Genomic DNA, 20,020 nt, shown 5'->3' with positions numbered 1-20,020 from the left:
TTCAGTCTGACTCAGTATCTGATCGATCTGGCTGTAAGAACGCCCATAACAAGTTAGACAAAACGTCCATCTCGCTACTGCGTGCGCACTGGAACAATGCTGAACAAATTTCTGCACATCGCCGCGACATGCAACTCCCCTCCTGCTGTTCTACCCCCAATTTTCCACCACTGACCTAACTCACCGCCGCCGACAGCCAGCCAGATCTAAACAAGCCAACCTCTAGCAGATCAAATCGTATCGACGTCCCCAAACCAGACAAACCAGACTCGGACCCAGACCCAGGCTTCCCTCTCTCTCCCGAGCGCCACACCGCCCTAGTACTAGCAAAGCGGAGATAACGTGTCACCCCGTTGCACAACCTACGTTCTAATAAGGCAACGGCCCGCTGGGCTAAACTAAACGCACACTATCTGCATGCAAAGTCTACACCCGTTGCATGCACCACCCACGTCCAGCTTCCGTTTCCGCACTGCCCACCCAGTTAGATGCACCAATCCCCTCCTTCCTCGCTTCTTCTTAGCAATGCCAGGCTCCGGCATATATGCGCCACCCGCAAGAAGCGGAAGGTGGTGAACCGCGTTTAGTCGTCCACGGCTGCCGTGTCACATATGCTTACCTTGCAACCACTGCAACGTAGGTTTCCCTCCTGTCCCTCGTGTAAGCAGGGGGTAAACTGTGGACGGGTGGACATCGCTTCGAGCCCGTTCTTCGCGTCGAGTTACGAAGTTAGATGGGAGGACGTGCAGAGGCTGTCAATGCGTGACGCAACGCCGGAAAGTAGGAGTGGTTTCATATCGAAGGCGCAGGGGTAGCGGGACTGGAGCCGGGCTGGATGCGTGGGCTTCTGGAACGTGGAGTGGTGGTGCTGCAGCGCGTTCACCGCTAGGTTGAGGTACACAGCGATGGTGAGGGTGTAAGTTTTGGGGCTGGGTTGTGAAACGTTTGCTTCCGAAGGTCGAGCGTTGGACTGCTGACACTGGATGGTTATTGATACAAAGACGTGGATATGATGCAAGGTAAAACCCGGTGTATGGGTTCAGCAAGTGAGGATCATATGGTTGTGATCGCCGAGGTCAGAGAGCGGTTACTGTAGCCGCGTCCAACGGATTTTGCTTCCAACTACTCTCCGAGACCAGACTTGGTGGTATAGCGCTGTAACATGTAGACCGTGATATATTCCGGGTCTCTCACGTCATATGTTCACTTCGCTGTTCTTGGCTGTAGTGACGCATTGCGATACCTGTCGTTAAATGTCCATGGAGAAGTCATGTCCACTGAAAATCACCATATGGATGGCCATGCCTTGTCACTGCCACTCTATCATGTTGACTCGTAGGCAAGAAAATCAAAAGCAGATGCACGTTAGACCCAGTATTAAAATTTTATACACGTTTCCACTTGAACTTCATCAACCACCCGCGAGTAAACCGCGAAACTACTTTTCCCCTCTACCTCCACTGTCGCTGAAGGCTTTCCACTCACCACAACGCCTCGCCATGCTATGAAAACGCTACAACTCCAACGTGTCTATTTTGCGAACGATTCTAGAGAAACTGATGTGTCAACTGTTTCCACACACCTCTTCTATCTTCATCAGTCACTTGCCCTTACGACTGACTCATATCCAAGGCATTCAACAGCCCCGCTTCCTTCACCAGCTCATAAAACAAACCCTTCCTTCTGACCAACTCTGCCGGGCTATCAAACTCTTTGACCTCACCCTTGTCCAGCACGATAATCCTGTCTGAGTCCAAAATGGTGTTGATGCGATGCGCGATAGTGATGATAGTGCGGTTGTTGAACATGCTGGTGCGGAGCGTGGTTTGCAGCATGGCGTCGGTTTCGACGTCGACGGCGGCGGTTGCTTCGTCCAGGACGAGGATGTTGGAGGGAGTGAGGAGGGCGCGCGCGAGCGAGACGAGCTGACGTTGACCGGAGGAGAGGTTGGAGCCGCCTTCGTTGATGGTGGCGTCGAGTTTGCCCGGCATGGAGGAGATGTGGTCTTTGAGACGGGCGTGATCTATGGAAATGATTAGTTGCATATTGAGTGGGATGGTTTGGAGACTTACCTAGTACACTCCAGAGCTCGGTGTCGTCGTGAACATGCCCTGGGTCGAGGTTGTCGCGCACGGTACCTTCGAAGAGCGCTGCATCTTGTGGGATGATGGCCAAGCGCCTGCGGAGATCGAGTAGACCGATAGTGCTGGTGTTGAGGTTGTCGATGCTTACATTACCCTCCGCAGGCTCGATGATGCGGAAAAGTGCAAGCGTAAGTGAACTCTTGCCGGCGCCTGTTCGCCCAACGACACCAATCTTCTCCTTTGGCTTGATGGAGAGGTTGACGTTCTTCAGCACCAAGTCAAGACCAGGCCGGTATCGGGTGCTGTAGTTGTCGAAAGTGACAGCGCCCTGGGACGGCCAGCTGATTGGTGGTCTGTTCTTGGAAATGATCTCAGGCGCCTCGCTGGGTAGCGCGGCATACTCAAGCACACGTTCCACAGAAACGATGTTAGTCTCCACTTCGACAGTTTGGCGAACGATCCAGTTGAGACTTTGAGTGATCTGAAGCGCATACGACATGGCCAGACCCACAGTACCAGCCGTTAAGCCGCTGTGGCTAGCGACGGACACAATGGCAAGACCCGCAGCAGCCAAGATGATGACTGAGCCAAGGAATTCTAGGCGAACAGCCAACCATCGGTTGGCGCTAATGGAAGGGTAGTATGCACGCAGATTGGCATCGACACGCCACTCATTCTCCATTTCGAAACGCTTCTGCTGGTTGTACGCGCGGATTGTGCTCATGCCGCTGAGACTCTCCTGGAAATGGGCATAGATTGGGCTGCGGCTAACGCTGTCGAGGCGCTTGAGTTCCCGTGATGTGCGCAGGTAATATCGCTGGATGTAAAGGTAGAGTGCGCCGAGCGGCAGGATAAGCGCAACGAAGGCCGGGGTTGACCACGAAATGACGACAAGGGTGAAGCCGGCTGCATCAGTCAGTCAGTCAAGTGTTACACAGAACGGGTTAAGTGTGGGGTGGCTGCATACCTCGGGCGGAATTGACGAAGAGCATGTTGAAAGTTCGGCTAGAGGCACATGTTAGAAAGCCACCGGCAGACGATTCAGAGAGATGAACTCACGCTAGCACTTCGTCGACTCGGTAGATGTCACTGTCAAATAAGTTAGCCAGTGTCGGTGAAGTAAACATATGGGTCCAGGGTCATGCTCGGCGAGGCAGTGGGCGACGGTTAGACTGGTCAAGAAGAGCTCCACCACCGCCCCTCCGCCTCCCCCACCCACCCATGTTCGGCGAGGAAGTGGGCGAACAGGTCAAACATGCTCGGCGAGGAGAGTGCATGCACAAGGTATCGGCAGACGTGGACCGGACCGCGGCAATGACTTACCTAGAAAATCGATTGAGTATGCGTCCTGCAGGTGTAGTCTCAAAGAAGCTCATTGGTGAGCGGAAGATGGCAAACGCCATCCGCTCGTGTAGCTTCCGGCTAGCTTCGATGGAGCAGAAAATCCAGAGGATCAATGTCTGCACAACGACCAGGGCAGCAGATCCCACGCCAAACGCAAAGTAGATGCCGATGTATTTCCCCACATGAGGGTTCCCGCCGTAATGCTGGTTGATCTCTGACCAATGCTTGAGCCACACGCTTGCGCCTGCATGATATTAGCGTCAACCTCAAAAGACGAAAAAGTGACGAGCCAATGGCGTGCTGTCAAAGGCCAAGGACCATGTAGAAGCACCCAAGGCTGTGCGACTTACCGATTGATGATGTTTGAGCACCCAAAAGGAGCATCAGATAGATGGCGACAGCTGCAAGATTGCTTGTCTTTGCATATTCGCCGTAAACGGACCACTTGACCTTGCCTTGCTCAGAGAACTCCTTGGTCTGCTTGCTCTTGAGCCCACCGCCCTCTTCATCGTTCATCTTGCCGCGAGGTCCCTTGAAACTGGCAGTGCTGGCTCGACGAAGGGTCTGGAAGCTCGACTTGCGGCCCGTACCGCCTCCGACCCTCAAAGGAGCGAGAGTTGCGCCACCCTCCTGGGCGGCCTCAGCTTCGGCTTGATCTTCCTCGTCGTCTTCGCCAGTGGGACTACCACCGTAGACGGTAGAATCTTCATCGCTCATGATGCTGTCGGATGTGCGAGTGCTGTCGTCTTCTCCCTGGTCTTCGTTCTGAGATGTCTTGATGAGCTGAGCGATTTCACCCTTCATGGCCATTAGTTGTCCGTAGCTGCCTCTCTCTAGAATCTTTCCTTCGCGCAGTAACAGAATCATGTCGGCTTCCATCAGAACGGGGATGGAGTTGGTTGCCAGAATCCTGGTCTTGCCCGCAAGTAAACCCTTGGGACCAAGTACGTTGTCGATGAGATGGCGTCCGACGTGCTGATCAACAGCTGAAAGGCAGTCATCGAGAAGGTAAATGTCTGCACGAGCATATACCGCACGAGCAAGTGTAAGCCGAGCCTTTTGACCACCTGATAGTGAGATACCTCGTTCACCGACCTCGGTCTGGTCGCCATCGGGAAGGGAGCCAAAGTCGTCTCGTAGTGCACAGGCATTGACGGTCTTCTCGTAGAACTGAGGATCCCAGCGATGACCAAATACGATGTTCTCGCGAACGGAAGCGTTCATGACCCAAGCTGACTGTGGAACATACGCAGTCTTTCCGCGGAGAACGACCTCTCCGTGTATCTTCCACAGATCACCGAGAACTGCTTGAAGAAGCGATGATTTGCCTGCACCGACGCGACCGACAATACACGCGAGGTCTCCCTTGTGCGCGGTGAAGTTGATGTCATGGAGAGCACGGCGCTCAGCGTTCTTGTCCCAAGTGAAGCTAGCATCACGGATGCGCACCGACTCGTCACCATTCTCGGTCACAGCGTCTTCGCGGATGACAGCATCCTCCTGCAATTCATCGGCGGTCAGGTAGCCAGTGATACGACCGACAGCTACACTGGCCTCGACAATGGCGGTGATGACCATAGGGAGAATGGCAAGTGGGAAGGTGAGGAGGTTGAAGAGCGTAAGAGCAGGGAAGACAATGTCAGTTGTCAAAGCACGGTTCTGCGTCCAGACGAAGACACCAAAAGTTGAGCAAGACACCAGGAACGGAGTTGTAGACCATGTGAATGTGGAGAACGCCTGGGTCGCACCAATCTTGCGCAAGGTCTTGAGCTCCTGGTCGTTTCGGATGGTGTTCAGGCGGTTGGCAAAGGCAGTCGTCCAAGCGTAGAGCTTGATCGACTTCATGTTGTTGAGAATTTCAGAAATCAGTTTGGTACGCGAATCCTTGTTCTTCATCTGCTCCTTCTGCAGAGTCTTCATCCACCGTGCAATCACACCGTTGATGGGAATCATGACGAACATGGCGGCAACACCTGCGAAACAACTGACACCAAGCAATTGATACAACGATAGCATGCACAGGATGATTTGGAAGGGAGCTGACCACAGTTGTTGTCCGTATTGCGCAAGATCCTGGAGACGCTGTGTATCCACGGCCATGTAGTTGACGATATCACCAGTTGACTTGGACGCGCGACCCTCGTTGGATAGACGGGTAGACTTGGAGTAAATGGCAGCCGTGAGCGAAGACTTAATGCGCATGCCGGTCTCGAAAGAGCGCTGGAAGTATTGGTGGAGGCAGGCAGTCTGGGAAACGGATACGGCGAACATGGCAAGCGCGATAGCTGCACCACGAATGAGAGGCTGGGGCTCTCCGGGGTAGTTGGCGCGGTACGAATCGACGAAAGTGATCAGAAGCCTCAGCAACTGGGGCTGAGCGAAGTTCAGAACGTCGCTTATGGTCTTGATGGCAGCGCCGCGGAAGTAGGGACCGCCGAATGAGCGGAACATGGCCAGCCACAACGAAGGGCGCTTCTTCTCCATCTCATATTTCCACGCATCCTCAAACGTCTGCGAGGTGTGTCGGGTCGTGTCGCGCTTTCGCAGGTTCCACAGGCTGTCCTGAGTGAGGAAAGTCTTGTATCCTTGCTTCATCATCGGTGTCATCCAGCCAAATGTCAAGACGGAGAAGACGTCCGCGTATTCGTATGGACATTCATCGTCGTCTCCAAGCATGTCGTAGTCGCTCATGCGCTTCGGGACCAGCCATTCCAGGACGAATGAGAGCCCAGCCAGTCCAACACTAGCGCAGAAGACTGCGAAGTATGCCACATGTTCGCGATGTACCTGCTGGGAGACGAGGGAGCGGAGCTTGACAGCGTAGGCGATGAGCAGGAAGAGCCAGTAGAAGAGGACCACGCCGTTGGCATTTCGCGACCGCCAGTGTTCGATATACTGGATGTGGAATATGAAGCCGAGAGAGACGACGGTGATTATGGACGTCCAGAAGCGGAAGTCGCCGGCCCATACGTCTTTGTAGTATTCGATCTGGAGGGCTGCCTGGACTGCTGTGGTGGCGATGAGGGCGCTCAGTGACGTCTGGTGGCGCAAATTGTTAGCTACTACTCAATCTAATACCTAGATGAGCCCAAAGTCTCGAACATACCAGCTTCGCGTAAAAGTGCCAATTGCGCTTGACAGGCTGCGGTGGGCATTTCCTGTAGAGATACCACAACGCGCCTACTCCTCCCACAATTCCAAACGCCGCGACGACCGCTATCCATACGTCCAAGAAGCACGGAGTGAAGTCGTATCGTGTCGGGCTGATCGGGCCCCAACCCTCGCTATTACCGCATAATGGCTGGCGGTGGTGCTTCGAGGCCGTCAGATAGCCGTGCGCGAGCGGGATGCTGGGGAGAAAGGGCGTCTGTTGTTGGCCCTGCATCGATCGGATGGTGCTTGTGATTGCCGGGGCTCTGGTTATCGCAGAGTCTGGGCAGATCAGGACGTCGAAGGCGGCGAGAAGGTGTCTAGGCGGTTGCGACGCGAGGGCACTTTTGACATGAGAGCTCGGGCCGTCGGTATGATATAATCATTGCTGCTTACTAGCCCTACTCCCGATAATGCCGCGAGCTACCCAACCGACTAACCTCCAGTATGTGGTAATAGACTATGCCACGATACCGATGATCCGAATGGGCGCAGCGTAGTCGAGCCTACACTAGAGTACAGCATAAAGGCTGTGTGGCTGCCTCGTGGACCATGGGCGCATGCGACACTGCCGAAAACGTCGCGAACCGATGGGCCGGTCTTTGTCCGATCACCATCCCGGCGAACAGGTTCGCAGCTGCCTCCCAAGATCAGGACACCACATCACGTGCCCCACCATCTCGAATTGCGCGCAACGTCAATTCAAGGTCGCGACGTCGCATCGATCTTTGATGCTCATCGTCGGTCTCAGGCAACCGTTGTAGTACTGGCGGTGTAAGGTGGGAAAAAGAAAGGTGGCGGGACGCCTGCTGCCTACCGTGCTACTCAACGGCCTCTTCTTCGCAACCACTTCACCACCAACAACCCAAGCGAGCCTCGATTTCAAGAGATGGAGATATTGAAGAACTATGTCCAACGAATGGAGCTTCCGCCAACGTACGAATTAGACTCTCTACGCGCCACGCTCACCACACCCGAACCTGTATCCCAGATAGCACCATCTCAAAGTCTCAAAGCCAACAACCGTCTATAGTATATCGCAGTCCTACGAACTAGCAGCTAGTGGCAGCAACGAATGAAGACGCTTGTAAATAACAGCGCTGACATCTCCAGATCAGTCCTTTAGTCCCGCCGACATAGGCCCACTTAGCGACACACATGCATGCTGTATGTCAAAATCAGCACCCACTCAACACCAAGGCCCCACGACCCACACCCCCGGCTTGGAATGCGATCTCACGCTGATACTACATACGCTTGATGTTCCTGCTCATTCGCTGGGTCACGGGTTGCCTTCTGGGTCTATATACTCTACGAACCACCCATTCTTTCACATACGACCATAGGACAATGAGAATTAGGCTTCCCGTCCGCTCAGCCATATACAAGCATTGTACCGGCGGATTAGTAGTTAGGTGGGTGACCACTAGCGAATCCCCGCTGTTGTATGTTTTTGCACTTTTTTTTTGCCCTTGTGGTCGACAATCTAGAGGCGACCTTGAGACGGCGAGCCAACCGCCCAGGAACATGACCGGTAGTTTCTACTACCCTTCAAGAGCGTTGTCACTTGTTCACAATAGGCCCTTTTCAAGTTTAACAGCTCTCACATCAACCCATTTAACCTAACCATAACAGTATACGATGGAAGCTCTGTTCAACCCAGGTATCCTGCGCGTGTACAGCGCTGCATCGAATAGCAAGCTTTCGGGAACTTGCGCTCTTCACAGTATGGTCTCTCGCGTTCCCAATTCAAAGTGGGGATCTTCTTTCATTTTGTTGTCTTCGACACCTCTGGATTAACCACGTCATCAGAGGCCCTAATTAACCCATGTCTCATGGCAGCAGTGACGAGAACACTCCCCGAGATGCTTGCTAGCATTGCATCGCAAGTTCGCGTGAGGTTTTTGAGACAGCCCGAACTCTAGGCACCCGCGGGGTCCAGTCTAGAATGAGTAACACGGACCTTGTAGGGCTTCTCCCCTGCACTCGAGATCTGAGGTGCGACCCGAAAGTGGAAAGAAAGAGATTTCGTGTGGCGACTCTCGCCGTTTCCAGCTCAATGAAGGCGTCTTGCGCACTTGGCTTAGACTCTTCGCTCCTTATATAAGCCCTCTTTCTCTCTCGTGTTGTAAGTCCAGCTGATAACGTAAAGTCAACAGCGTTTCCGACTCACCAGAAGCCTGTCCACATCCCGGTACTAAGCCTCACTGTTCGCTGTTACCCTTACACCTCTTCACGGAAACCATAAGGAAATCTCTTCAACGGTCATTAGGTCCAGAAGCCTCCTTCTCAGCTCGTACCCTCTGGCCCATCCTTGACGGCGAAACCACTGCGTCATTGCTACTGGCGATATCTCATCTCGAACACCAAACCAGACGCCCCTCCGCCGAATTTTTGCAGATTACAGCAAATCGAGTTCGTCCGTATCACTGCGCATACGCATTCCAGCCTCGATGTCTCCTTCCAACACACCAGGACGACTTCCAGAGATAGCCAGCAGTTCTGGCTCCGAGCCAGTCAGACCACGACGTCGGAGGCCTCTGCATGCAACCAGCTCAAACCGCAATGAACGTTGGAATGGAAATTTCCACAACCGCCTCTCTGATTGCCAACCGGGCGCGGGCGATGTGTCTCTCGATCACCTCATATATCCCGACGAGGACGTGGGCTATGGGCCAGTCCTTCGTTCGCATCGCACAGCTCATCAAGCCCGAGAAGACACTTGTTTCATACCAAAGGACCGAGACTCGCAATCGGATGAGGAATTTACACCTTTGTCCAAGGAATCCTCTCTACCTGACATGGACCCCATCGATCACTTCGAGACTATCTCTGCAGGCCCTGATGCACTCGCTGCACTCCGAAAGCACATTTCGACCGCTCTCCTTGCGAGGCTTCCCGGTCTGAGCGACATGGAGTTCTCAAGACATAGCAAGCCATTGTCTACAGCGAATATGCGTTTGCTACTTGGAACCTACACAGACAGATCCATAAAGAAGTGGGGCAACCCTGTGTATGCGTACCTCAGTCCGAATGCGAATTGCTCAATCGGTCCCAAGTTCATCATGGAGGTCGATGAAAGACACGGATATGGAGGACATGACGTTGTGGAAGTCACATGGTATGAGGCCATCTTTGAGCAGAGGGTCGCAACCAAATTTCCCTTCAAACAAGCTGCAACAAAAGACGAACTGTATGCCGTGGTTAAGTACTACTTCCTGCTGGCGGTGGAGGCGGGAGTGGAGGGCTTTCACCATGACTTCATCCCATTGAACAGGTCCTTCGTCCAGCACCTTACCAGCTTATGCCTACATTATGTACCAGATCTTCGGACACCGACGCATTCCACTGAGGGGTATACGTACGATGAGGAGCCACCTCCACGATATCCCACGAAGTTTGATCGACGGCGTCCCCCAGGTTATGAGAAAGAGCCGGGTGTAGCAAAGGTCCATCAGTTTCCGCAAGTCAGCATCGATGCATCCGAATTTGACCCAGGCAAGAGCGACAATAGCAATGCAGACGGCGGGTCTGCCAGTCTGCAACGGTCAAGATATGGGAAGCAAGCTTCTCGAATGCCAGGCTTCGCAGCCGAGCCATCTTTGCATATCTCAGCTCAACGACCGCGCAAACCTATCACTGCCTTCTTAAGCAACTATCGATCAACCTTACCACGTCCCCTCAATCGGGGCGAAGAAGCTCTAGTTCGCGGCTCGACTTCTCCGCGCAATGCCGTATCTTCGTGGTTGAAAACAGTGGCTGAAGAGCTAAAACTGCATCCAGATGCTCTACCTACCAAGGCACGACCAGGAAAAAGTTGGGAGCTGAAGACCAACCAATCTACGTCGGATGAAATCGACTGGCCGCTTCTAGGATCGTCGCCACAAAGCTCGGTGTCCTCTGATTACAAAGACATGGACCATTTCTCGAACCGCGATCAGAGCAGCTTGTTGAGTGGTACAGACAACTCCGTCTACTCGTTGCCGGATCAGCACGCCTCGAAGCTCGATGACGAACGCGCGAGCTTGACGCACCTCGCGATGACAGAGCCACTCCCTGATAGATATCGGCAGGATGTAGAGTGGAGAGTGTTCCGAACCGCGACTGCTTCTCTTCCGGGAGTCGATAAAGATCGTCGTGAGCGCCGCACATCGAGGAAAGCAGAGCGGTCTCACAACCCAATTGTCAACCGCCGCTCTAGCTCCACTTGTGGTTCGGTTGTTTCGACCTCTTTGCTTCAGCGTCAAAAGAAGGTCATTGATAGTCGCGTCGAAAAGACACTTCATGACATCGAGGATCACTACATTCGACTGAAGAAACTCCGACAGCATCAAACCAGTATCAAGGCGGAGATGGTAGAAGCGAAGCGCCGTGAAGAGAAGGAGAACCGTCTTGAAGACGAGGAGATGATGCGCTGGGAGGATAGGGTGGATGGTGCTGACGATAGTAACAAGGTGAGATTTGAGAAATGGTCGAAGAGGCAAGAGTATCCATACGGGAAGAGAGGCTATTAGGTCGATGTGACGGAAGAAGGGCTGAGTTCAAGATGGCAGATGGTATTGAATGTCGCGCGAGAATGGGTGACACGGTCATGGTCTGTTCACTTCCCGGACGTCAGTGTGTTTGTTGTGATATGGTGACTGTAGCGACGGAGCAGCAGGGATACAAACACTTTCATGATAGCCATGCGAGAAATAGTAGCTTGACGCGCGCTCCTACTCCTTTTGCTCAAACTCAGCGCGTCCACGTCAAGCGTTTGCTGTCTAAGTAGACTCTGGTAGGGTCCAAGCTCCATGTAAACGTAGCGCGCAATCTAGACTAATCTAGTCAGCTCTTGTTCCAGCATGAATGTACTCGAACACACAAACTACTCAATAGACGCATTTGTTGCAGTCTCCAAACACTACTTAATGAGATCAATCCAGCAGGGAGAAGTGGAACGTACCTAGGTATAATCATCCACCTCCAAGACATGACTGTAGCCAACGACAACCTAGCCCCAATCAAAGCGGATCTGGGCGCTCTGCTCGACTTCCTGCCCTACGACAAGGTAGTCAAGTCTCCACAGACCGATGACTCTCACGCCATCTCCTTCAAGATACGTTTCGGTCATATCTTCGACAAGCAAAGCAAAACGGAGCAAGAAGTTTGGGTACTTCTTTATCCACCCATCAGCGAGGGACGACATGCTGAAGTTCGGTTTCACTCATCTCATCCCGATACGGGGGCTTTGGTCAGGCATGACGAGAGCAACATCAGCACTACGGTCTCCGCACTCGCCAAAGCGTTCCGCAACCCCAAGAAAGCGACGAAGGGCAAACACGCGGCATTAGCGAAGTACTACTATCTGATGGCTCTCGCTGGGGAGGAGACGGAGACAGAGACAGAGACAAGACGCGCTAGTGAGCTGAAGATACCTATACCGATAACTCAGACGCTTTTGGGAGACTTGAGAGTCGTTTGCCGCGAGTTTAAGGAGGAAGCAAAAGAACCACAGTCAGACACAATCGGGGACGGTGATAGTAGCGATCTCAGCGATCCACCAGATGACCCTCTTAAGCCTACTCAGCAGCCAGTAGAGTCGGTTTCAATAGTCACTCCGAATCCTTCTCATATCCCCGTAAGCAGGCTAAGATACCTTGAACTTGTACTAGTGCTAACTTCTCTAGACTGCGAACTCCCAGCGGGTTGATGCTCTCCGCGCGGCTATCGACGAGGAAATCCAGCTCCAGAGTTCCAACAACGATCTAGTAAACGAGAAAACTGAGTTAGAGGCTGCGCGCCAAGAGATCGCAGGAAAACTTCAGCAGGTGGAAAGAGCACTTCAGCAGACGGAGCAGCAGCTCCAGGCCAATGACGAAGAAAGGGCATCGATCGAGATTCGCCGGGGACAGGTATTGGAAGGGATGAGTGCTGCGGACGCGTTTGAGCTGGGTAGATCGATGGAGCGTGAAGTGAAGCGTCGGAAGCTCGATTGATGTCCCAGAAAGAAGGACTCGTCATCCTGTTTTGTCAGCGATACGCTTGAATACCTGGGGAGCATAGTTTACCCAGAAGGCTACGTAGCGCTTTACTTGTATAATTTGTAACCTACAATGTATTGCATGCTTGTAAGATACCAATTCATCCATGGTCAAAAGATAGACAGGAAAAATATTCCTCGTTGCAACGTTGACCCAACTGATAGCAGAAGAATGATCCGGCGGTAGTGAATGGTTCAGAAGCGACTAATACGCTCTTGTGACTAGCGTATCCCTCCGAGTATATGACCGCTTCTCTTGACCATTGCAGTAGGCGCTCCTTCCGCTTTTGCACCATTTGCTCTATCTATACCGAGACTCCAAAGCCGCGAGCCATTGTGACTCTCACCACCATGTCCGCCCCATCCCCCCAACCCGACGACAGCCCTTCCTACGCCAAACTCAAGCGCGACCTTGGCGACGACGCGCCTCTCCTCAACTTTCTCCCCTACAAGCGCGCCACGTTCGAGCCGCAAAACGAGATCGCCGAAGCAGCGCCCGAGCGACTCCTCTATGGCGACATGATGGAGAGCAAGGGTTCGCTCTGGATCTACTGGACCCTCAACTACCACAACAAGAAGAAGAGCCACCACGACTACCGGATGATAACCTTCCAGACCATCGAAGGCGCCAAAGGCCATGAGGCGGGCGTGCGTCCGGGCTCGGTCCAGACTGTCGCATTAGCTTCAGCGCCTTTCAAGCATGCGAAAGACCAAGATGCGGTCGCAGCTATCGCGAAGTACTTCTTTATCCGTAGAGGTATCGATATGCAACTGCAGTATCCGGTGTCGTCTGGCCCGTTCAAGGAGGCCCTTTTGCGCGTCTGTCAGCATTACAAAGCCATATACAACGAGACGCAAGCCAACAAGGCAGCAAGCCGGCGTTCATCAGTCATGCCTTCTGGAGGTCGCGATCAGAGTGTAGTTTCGCAATTCCAAGACCCACGAGAACCTTCGTATGCAGCTTCGTTAGCGCCATCAAGACAGGTGTCGCGCGCGCCATCCCGTCCCAAGAGCATGCGCAGTTTGGACACTCGCAAGCGCCGGCACAGTTCGGGCTCAAATCTCGACCCTCAGCCTGAGACAGAAAAGCGCAGCGCTCCTCGCGAGGGATCTAGCAACTTCTCATCCTATTCCCGACCACCTTCCCCGTTCCTCGCGTCGGTTCAGCCTTCCCTTCACGAGCGCCCTGAAGATGAAGAGATGCGAGACCTTTCCCTTAGTAACAACAACGAAGCAGATCAAGTACAACCAACCGACGGCGCGCGCCCGGACGACATCGATCGCGAGACGATGATGGATCAATACATTGCGCTCAAAGCCCGGGAAGAAGATCTTGATAGTAGGATCAGCGACATGGAGACGGAGCGTGTACGTATTGCGGACCAAGTAGCTGGGCTACAAGCGGACATCAACACGATTGGCAACCGACAGGGCGACTTAAAAGAAGAGAAAGATCGCGTGCGAGCGGAGAAGAAGCAGCTGCAGATTCAGCTAGATAAAGACGAGCATCTGGACTTTGGTTTTGAAGCTGGACGGAGGATGGAGACTAAGCGTCAACGGCGGGAGTAGTCTCCGGAAGGCACGGACCTACCCCCAACGCACTGCTTGGAGGTGCTGATAATTGGATGTTTGATGGTTGGTTAGAGAAATGGCGGGGTTAGATCCTGCGTTCTTTTCGCATGAACTGGGAGGAGCAAGGGATGACTAGCTGCAGATTGACGTGGCCCGAGGAGGATACCTAGGTAGCTCAAGTTACCAGTAGAAGCGAATTGATCGTGTGTACAGAAGTAGAACTGGTAACAGATGGACTCTCTACAACATCTCAATGCTTTGATCCAAATTAATTGGCAACATGTCGATGGAAAGGGGGAGAAACTGAAGGAGCTGTGAATTGAGTTTCAGGAGTCCCGAATCAGCTAGTGGTCCCCGCAAGTTGGATGACGCATGACGTAATCAGTAAATGCGCCAACGGTAAAACTCTTGGCTCCCCAACGTAAATTCGCGTCGCGTCCTCGCGATGGAAAAACACCTCAGCCGCCTCCAGTGCATACGAAGAACCTAAACCTGAGTCTTATCGATATCTGTGGCCCACGTGGAATCGCGTTCACGCCAACCACGTCACGCATGCTCGAACACCTGCAGGTGTGAACGACCCACATCGCGCCAAGGGAAGAGCGGTCTGAACAACGATTGACACATTTTCTATTTTGTACTTTCCAATATATCTTATTGTACTCGAAGCTCTGATATTAAGACAACATTATACTTCAATCCTTCTAAAAGCTTCCCGTACTTATCCAGAGCCCGCACAGCCCTTTCCAGCCCCACAAACAAATCATGGATTGTTCCGACGGGTTCTCATTCAATGATCTCAATTGGATGAGACAAAACGAGATACCAAATACTGTGAAGACAGCGCTACTATATGGCGAGATCCGTGGAACGGGAGAGAAAGCCGATGTCTGGATCTACTTAGACAAGGCCACGACGTCCCTCATCTGGCAGGTCTACTACCCCGAGGGCAACGCCAAGCCTCAAGTCATCACCGTTGAAGAGGCTCTGGAGAAAGCGAAACCCTGTGCCTGGTTCAAGCTTGCCACAACCCCGGAGAAGCTGGAGGCCTTGGCCACGTACTATTTCGCGAGAAAGAAGTTGACGAAGAGATACCAACCGAAACTCACGTTTGAACAAAACCGACTACTCAAGGCCATGCTTGGTAGTGAGGCCCCATCTAAGATCGTCAAATTACGAGTTCGCGTCCCCGAATGTCTTGGTCGAGAACAATCACCAGAAGCCCTGGTTGAACCTCAACAACCTTCAGAAGTCGTTCCAAGTCAAAGAGCCCGCTCAAAGTCAACAATATCAGTCCATCAGCTACCCTCACCATGCAGCACTACCGACTACGACGCGAAGGTATGTTACGAAAGAATCAGCTGTAATAAATGTCATCTAACAGCATGCAGCGCGATGATGAATCACGAAGATTGAGTGGTGCAACTTTGATCGAACCACTCGACCCAATCGACCGCTACTTTGATCTCGAAGACCGAATGGAGACCGCCTGCACCAACATAAAGCGCCATAACAGCCGAATAGAGGACCTAAAGCGGAAGAGGTCGGAGATTGAGAAAGAAATCAATATGGAGGCGGAAGCTGTAGAGTTGCTCATCGCTGAGAGACATCAAGCCAAGGTCGCGAAGGACCGACTTTGGAATGTGTTGTCGAGGGAAGAGGCCTACGAGCTGGGTCGCCTCGACACCGCAAGAAAGATTGCCAGACTCGATTGAGCTCAAAGCCGATTCATGGCCTGACGTCGAAGTACTGCCATCTTCTGGAACGAAGCATTTGGATGGAAGTGGATGCATCGCTCTACGAGTAGTCACACAAGCCAAACTACGACGACGAGTCGCCAGATAGGAACTCCAATCCTCTGCGATTGATACCCAGGCGCGAAGAACATCGCAATGCCGGCCACCAGTTCTCTTAGACTTTACTTCGGGACTTCGTCTATTCGCACAAATCTCGTCGCGTGATTATCACTTGGGTTGCGGACGTCGTGGCTGGCACGTCGCTACGTAACATTGCAGTACTAGTGGACGGCAGCGAAACTATCACATTGCGCACTCATGCGAGTCACGGGAAGCAACGCGTATAAAACTACTCGACCGCACGTCTATCCTCATCATTACACACCACTACCCTCGCTGCCGAAACGAAAGCCTGCACCGACCGGCAGCGCGAAACTCGCTTCATGACGAGGACCAACGATAGAATAGGCCGGAGCATCGTGCTATCAACAAATTCTTCTTTAGTGCTCATTGAGGCGTCACAATACCCATATACTCCTGATGATTGACAAGCATCGAATAACGAATAGCGAAGTCGCGGAGTAAGCATGCAGATGAGCTGCCTGGCAATACTCAGCGACGCGAAGCCAAGATATGCGCTTCAGACACCAAGCAGACCTACTAGTCCAGACCTTTGGAAGCCTGATGTCAGGAGCTGGAGTAGGAGTTTGAAGATGGAACGCGAGCGTTTTGGCGCTGTAGTTTGGACGCATGAATGATGTAGGACAGTTTTGGAATACACTACCGTGTGGAATACAATACGATAGCTACGTGATTACAGCAACTTCTAGAGTCTCCGTAATCTGCAAACGTCATACTGATCGTCCTGCTACTGCCGCTGCTATCGCGATGCCAAGAAAGTCCCCATCCAAGCTATTAACGCCGTACTAGTACAGCGTAAACTAGTCTTCCTCGGTGCTGTCGGTCTCAGACTCTGCACCCTTATATCCCCACTTCAACGCTCTCATCGCCATCTCACCTCCAAGGATGAAGATTTCGAGCTCGTTCGGGGTGAGTGACGAATGAAGATGCTGCATCTCGACTCCAATGCGCCGGTCTTCTTCCTTCAGTTCCCGCCCCTCCACATCCAGATGGGCTAGCTGAGTCTCAAGAGCTTTGATCTCATCGCGCACATCCCCCTGCTTCTCCTTGTTGACCATGATGTTTTCCTTGCACCTGGTCTTCTTTTCGAGGGCTTCGCCATAGGCGTCAGCGAAGTCAATGGACGACCGAGAGTTGGGGCTCTTCTCGACCTGGTAGCCTGTCAGTATATAACGTATTCTAGATGATCAGGTGAAACTTACAAGTGCCTCTGTAGACTCCCGGTGTGTTGACGAGGTACGCGAAGTCTCCATGGCGTCGCTGCTGTCTGCCTCAACGGGGTCCGAGTGGATGAGGAAACCCTGGCCTGTGTTGACCATTGCCGAGGGCGAGGGTTGTGCTGTAGCCGCCGGAGGAGTCGATAGCGGTGCTGGTATGCTCGTAGTCACTCGCTTCCTGGGTAGATCCGGGGTCATGGTGCGAGCCCTCTTGAGAGAATCGCCTTCGGGGATAAACAAGCTCGGTTCTTTTGGTACTGCGGGAATCATGGAGACCGTAGGAGCGCGCTGAGGGGTAGGCTGCGGAGTGCGTCTAGCCTTGGCCAGTTTGACGGGGGGGCTGACCACTGCAGGCTGGTCGTTCACCTTCACCACCGAGCCCGCTCTTGATCCAGACTGAGAGACCAAACGCCTGGCACCGTCCACGTTCTGAGCGGACGAAACGCGCGTCCTCACCACCGAGCCATCTCCTTCTGGCCTAGACTGAGAGACAGAGGGCTTGGTACTGTACGCGTTCTGTGCAGCAGAGGCGCGTGACTTCTCCTTCTCAATGTTCGCGGCCACCTTTACAGCGTACTCTCCAGCCGTCTTGCATGCCGCAGTCAGCCAAGTGGTGAAGTAACCATTGACTATCCATGGCACTGGTGTATTAACGCCCTTGAAGATGAAGTAGTACTTGATCACTACGCGGAGCTGGTCCAAATCCATAGTGCCCGCTTTCTTGAGGCACTTGAACGCATTTGCCTCAAGAACAAGTCTGAAGAGGTCAGTACGTGTTCTACATTAGCTCATAGGGCAGGAATGACTTACCTCACCGCTTCCTCCGCGCTTATGCCTCCTCGGAGCTTGCCGAGACGGTCGAAGATGTTGAAGCGTTGCTCGGGTGAGCGGCCAGCGGCGTGGTCGTTCTGCAGCAGAATCCACACCTGGCAATCTTTATCCTTCCCATCCTTGATGGTGCCGAAGAGCATACGAAATGGCATCATATTTGGACGCTCGTTCTTATGGTCAACGAAGGCGACAAGCCGGACCTTGGCGACAGGGAGATGATGGAGAAGTGGGACACGGGCTTGGGTTTCGGCAAGGGCCGTATCGGCCGCACCTACTTGGTTTTCCATGGCCCTTGGAACCAATGCCGAGATTGAAGCAGGTGCTTTCGGTGTAAGGTAGCTGAGTCGGTTGTCGCGTCGCGTTTTGTGTTGATCGCGGCGTTTGCATTGTATGGATGGGGTTAGCGTGGCTCTAGCGCGCTTTCGATGGAGAAGGTGTAGCCTAGCCATGAGGTACCCGGGAGGTATTCGCTGTATTTTATTTAAGCTTTTGTTTCTGTAGACGACATTGAATACCTCCTGGGTACAGTTCATGCTGGTGCAACTCTGCGAACATACTCTATCAGTACCTGAGTACCTGGAAGCTTTCCATTACCACACACACCGTTGAGCATGTCGCAGTCAGCGCTGTAAGGTCTTCTAATTAGTTGTATGACGACCGATCTCCTACAGAATTTGTAGGCCTGATCTGTGCGTCGATTGTACCACTAGCGTTCAGTCGGCTCTGATTTTGCATTTGCTCTCGCCTTCCCAGATATCAAAGTTCAACAATAGTACTGTATCGCCTGCCAATGACGAATGCAAAGGAGACTCAAGCGACACTGCCCTTACGATGGCAACGCTGCATCAACAGACTGAACGCCACGCTAGTGCGCCGCGGCTTGTTCACAGTCATAGAGGAAGTGCTCTCTCCTGATACACCCACATTCGACCAGGCCATTCTACAGGGGCGCAAAGTTTTGAAAGCCCCACTCGGGGACCGAAAGCAGAGTGATGGTATAACAGTTCCCGTGTGGGCGTACATACTCCTCGATAGCAATGGAAGTGAGCCATCGATCGTGTTTCGCGACGAGGTGCAGGTTCATTCGAACGGCGCGGAAACGGCTCAACTATACCCGCGGTCTGCTTCGTCCTTATTGCGAAGAGCGAGCCATCTCAAATCACCGTTCTGTCTCCTACATCAAGAAACAGACGAAGGTGTCAAGGATGGGCGCGGTATGCTATGCGCAGTCATCGCCTACTATGCGCTGATAGCGGGTTTGAGCGACTGCGCTATCCGGTGGCGTCGGTTTGACGCCTGTATGATTGCCGCCCTGGATTATATCAACATTACCCTAAAATGGATGAGCGAAATACAGCATGAGCCGACGCCCAGCACAGCGACAGCCATGAGGCCTTCACTCATCGTGAGACTCCCAATAGGTCGAGAGGCTCTTGCAAAGATTACTGGAGTTTCCCATGGCTTCGAAGTTCCAGACAGCGAGGACGAAGAGGATATCATGCTTCCCGATGAAGACATCCAAGAGCAGCCATATATCCCAAACGCCACGCACCAACCCGCAGTCCCCGTTCTAGAAGAGGTACCAGACACCATCGACAGCGTCTTCGGAGACGACGTGGCCGGCGTCGCAGAAGAAGTCGACAGCGTTATCGGGGATGCCAACGACAGTATCATTGTGGCAAATAGCAGATCCCAAGTACACGGAAATGAGCAAGCATGCTATCCCTCGTTAACGATCAGGAAGCGCAAGCTGGAGGATATTACGGCAGGAGGCGATGGCAACGTGGCTGAGGAGATGGATGGGCACAGTTGGCGGCAAGCTCCTTGGGGTCGATTGCGAAGGAGGTAGGGTGGTTGAATTTGAGGAATTAGTAAGGTGATGCAGAAGGTCACATTGTACAGTAGAGTGTTCCAAGGTTGAGG

At 52.9% G+C, this 20,020-nt stretch overlaps 7 protein-coding genes across 7 annotated transcripts; 5 read left to right on the top strand and 2 right to left on the bottom strand.

Moving 5' to 3' along the window:
• Positions 1-1,610: 1,610 nt before the first annotated feature.
• J4E92_007887 (uncharacterized protein) lies at positions 1,611-6,724 on the bottom strand (the record flags this gene model as incomplete). The annotated part of the gene is made up of 7 exons (XM_051499248.1): positions 1,611-2,023; positions 2,073-2,990; positions 3,052-3,089; positions 3,144-3,173; positions 3,408-3,672; positions 3,779-6,456; positions 6,720-6,724. The coding sequence occupies 7 exons, from the start codon at positions 6,722-6,724 to the stop codon at positions 1,611-1,613; spliced, it is 4,347 nt and encodes a 1,448-aa protein (XP_051350497.1).
• Positions 6,725-9,143: 2,419 nt separating this feature from the next.
• J4E92_007886 (uncharacterized protein) lies at positions 9,144-11,092 on the top strand (the record flags this gene model as incomplete). The annotated part of the gene is given in 2 exon segments (XM_051499247.1): positions 9,144-9,302; positions 9,317-11,092. The coding sequence occupies 2 exon segments, from the start codon at positions 9,144-9,146 to the stop codon at positions 11,090-11,092; spliced, it is 1,935 nt and encodes a 644-aa protein (XP_051350496.1).
• Positions 11,093-11,550: 458 nt separating this feature from the next.
• On the top strand, positions 11,551-12,556 carry J4E92_007885 (uncharacterized protein; the record flags this gene model as incomplete). The annotated part of the gene is made up of 2 exons (XM_051499246.1): positions 11,551-12,198; positions 12,248-12,556. 2 exons carry the CDS (start codon positions 11,551-11,553, stop codon positions 12,554-12,556), a joined length of 957 nt encoding a protein of 318 aa, XP_051350495.1.
• Positions 12,557-12,682: 126 nt separating this feature from the next.
• Positions 12,683-14,169, top strand: J4E92_007884 (uncharacterized protein; the record flags this gene model as incomplete). Its single annotated transcript, XM_051499245.1, has 2 exons — positions 12,683-12,688; positions 12,916-14,169. 2 exons carry the CDS (start codon positions 12,683-12,685, stop codon positions 14,167-14,169), a joined length of 1,260 nt encoding a protein of 419 aa, XP_051350494.1.
• A 768-nt stretch (positions 14,170-14,937) lies between these two features.
• Positions 14,938-15,887, top strand: J4E92_007883 (uncharacterized protein; the record flags this gene model as incomplete). Its single annotated transcript, XM_051499244.1, has 2 exons — positions 14,938-15,513; positions 15,564-15,887. The coding sequence occupies 2 exons, from the start codon at positions 14,938-14,940 to the stop codon at positions 15,885-15,887; spliced, it is 900 nt and encodes a 299-aa protein (XP_051350493.1).
• A 962-nt stretch (positions 15,888-16,849) lies between these two features.
• Positions 16,850-18,384, bottom strand: J4E92_007882 (uncharacterized protein; the record flags this gene model as incomplete). Its single annotated transcript, XM_051499243.1, has 3 exons — positions 16,850-17,200; positions 17,252-18,023; positions 18,077-18,384. 3 exons carry the CDS (start codon positions 18,382-18,384, stop codon positions 16,850-16,852), a joined length of 1,431 nt encoding a protein of 476 aa, XP_051350492.1.
• Positions 18,385-19,134: 750 nt separating this feature from the next.
• Positions 19,135-19,946, top strand: J4E92_007881 (uncharacterized protein; the record flags this gene model as incomplete). The annotated part of the gene is made up of 2 exons (XM_051499242.1): positions 19,135-19,140; positions 19,176-19,946. 2 exons carry the CDS (start codon positions 19,135-19,137, stop codon positions 19,944-19,946), a joined length of 777 nt encoding a protein of 258 aa, XP_051350491.1.
• Between the last annotated feature and the right edge of the window lie 74 nt (positions 19,947-20,020).

Source organism: Alternaria infectoria, assembly GCF_024043175.1.
Source record: "Alternaria infectoria strain BMP 0036 chromosome Unknown scaffold_14, whole genome shotgun sequence".
Classification (NCBI taxonomy): domain Eukaryota; kingdom Fungi; phylum Ascomycota; class Dothideomycetes; order Pleosporales; family Pleosporaceae; genus Alternaria; species Alternaria infectoria.
The sequence above is the reverse complement of the archived record's forward strand: the minus strand, read 5'-3'. Positions and strand labels throughout refer to the sequence as shown.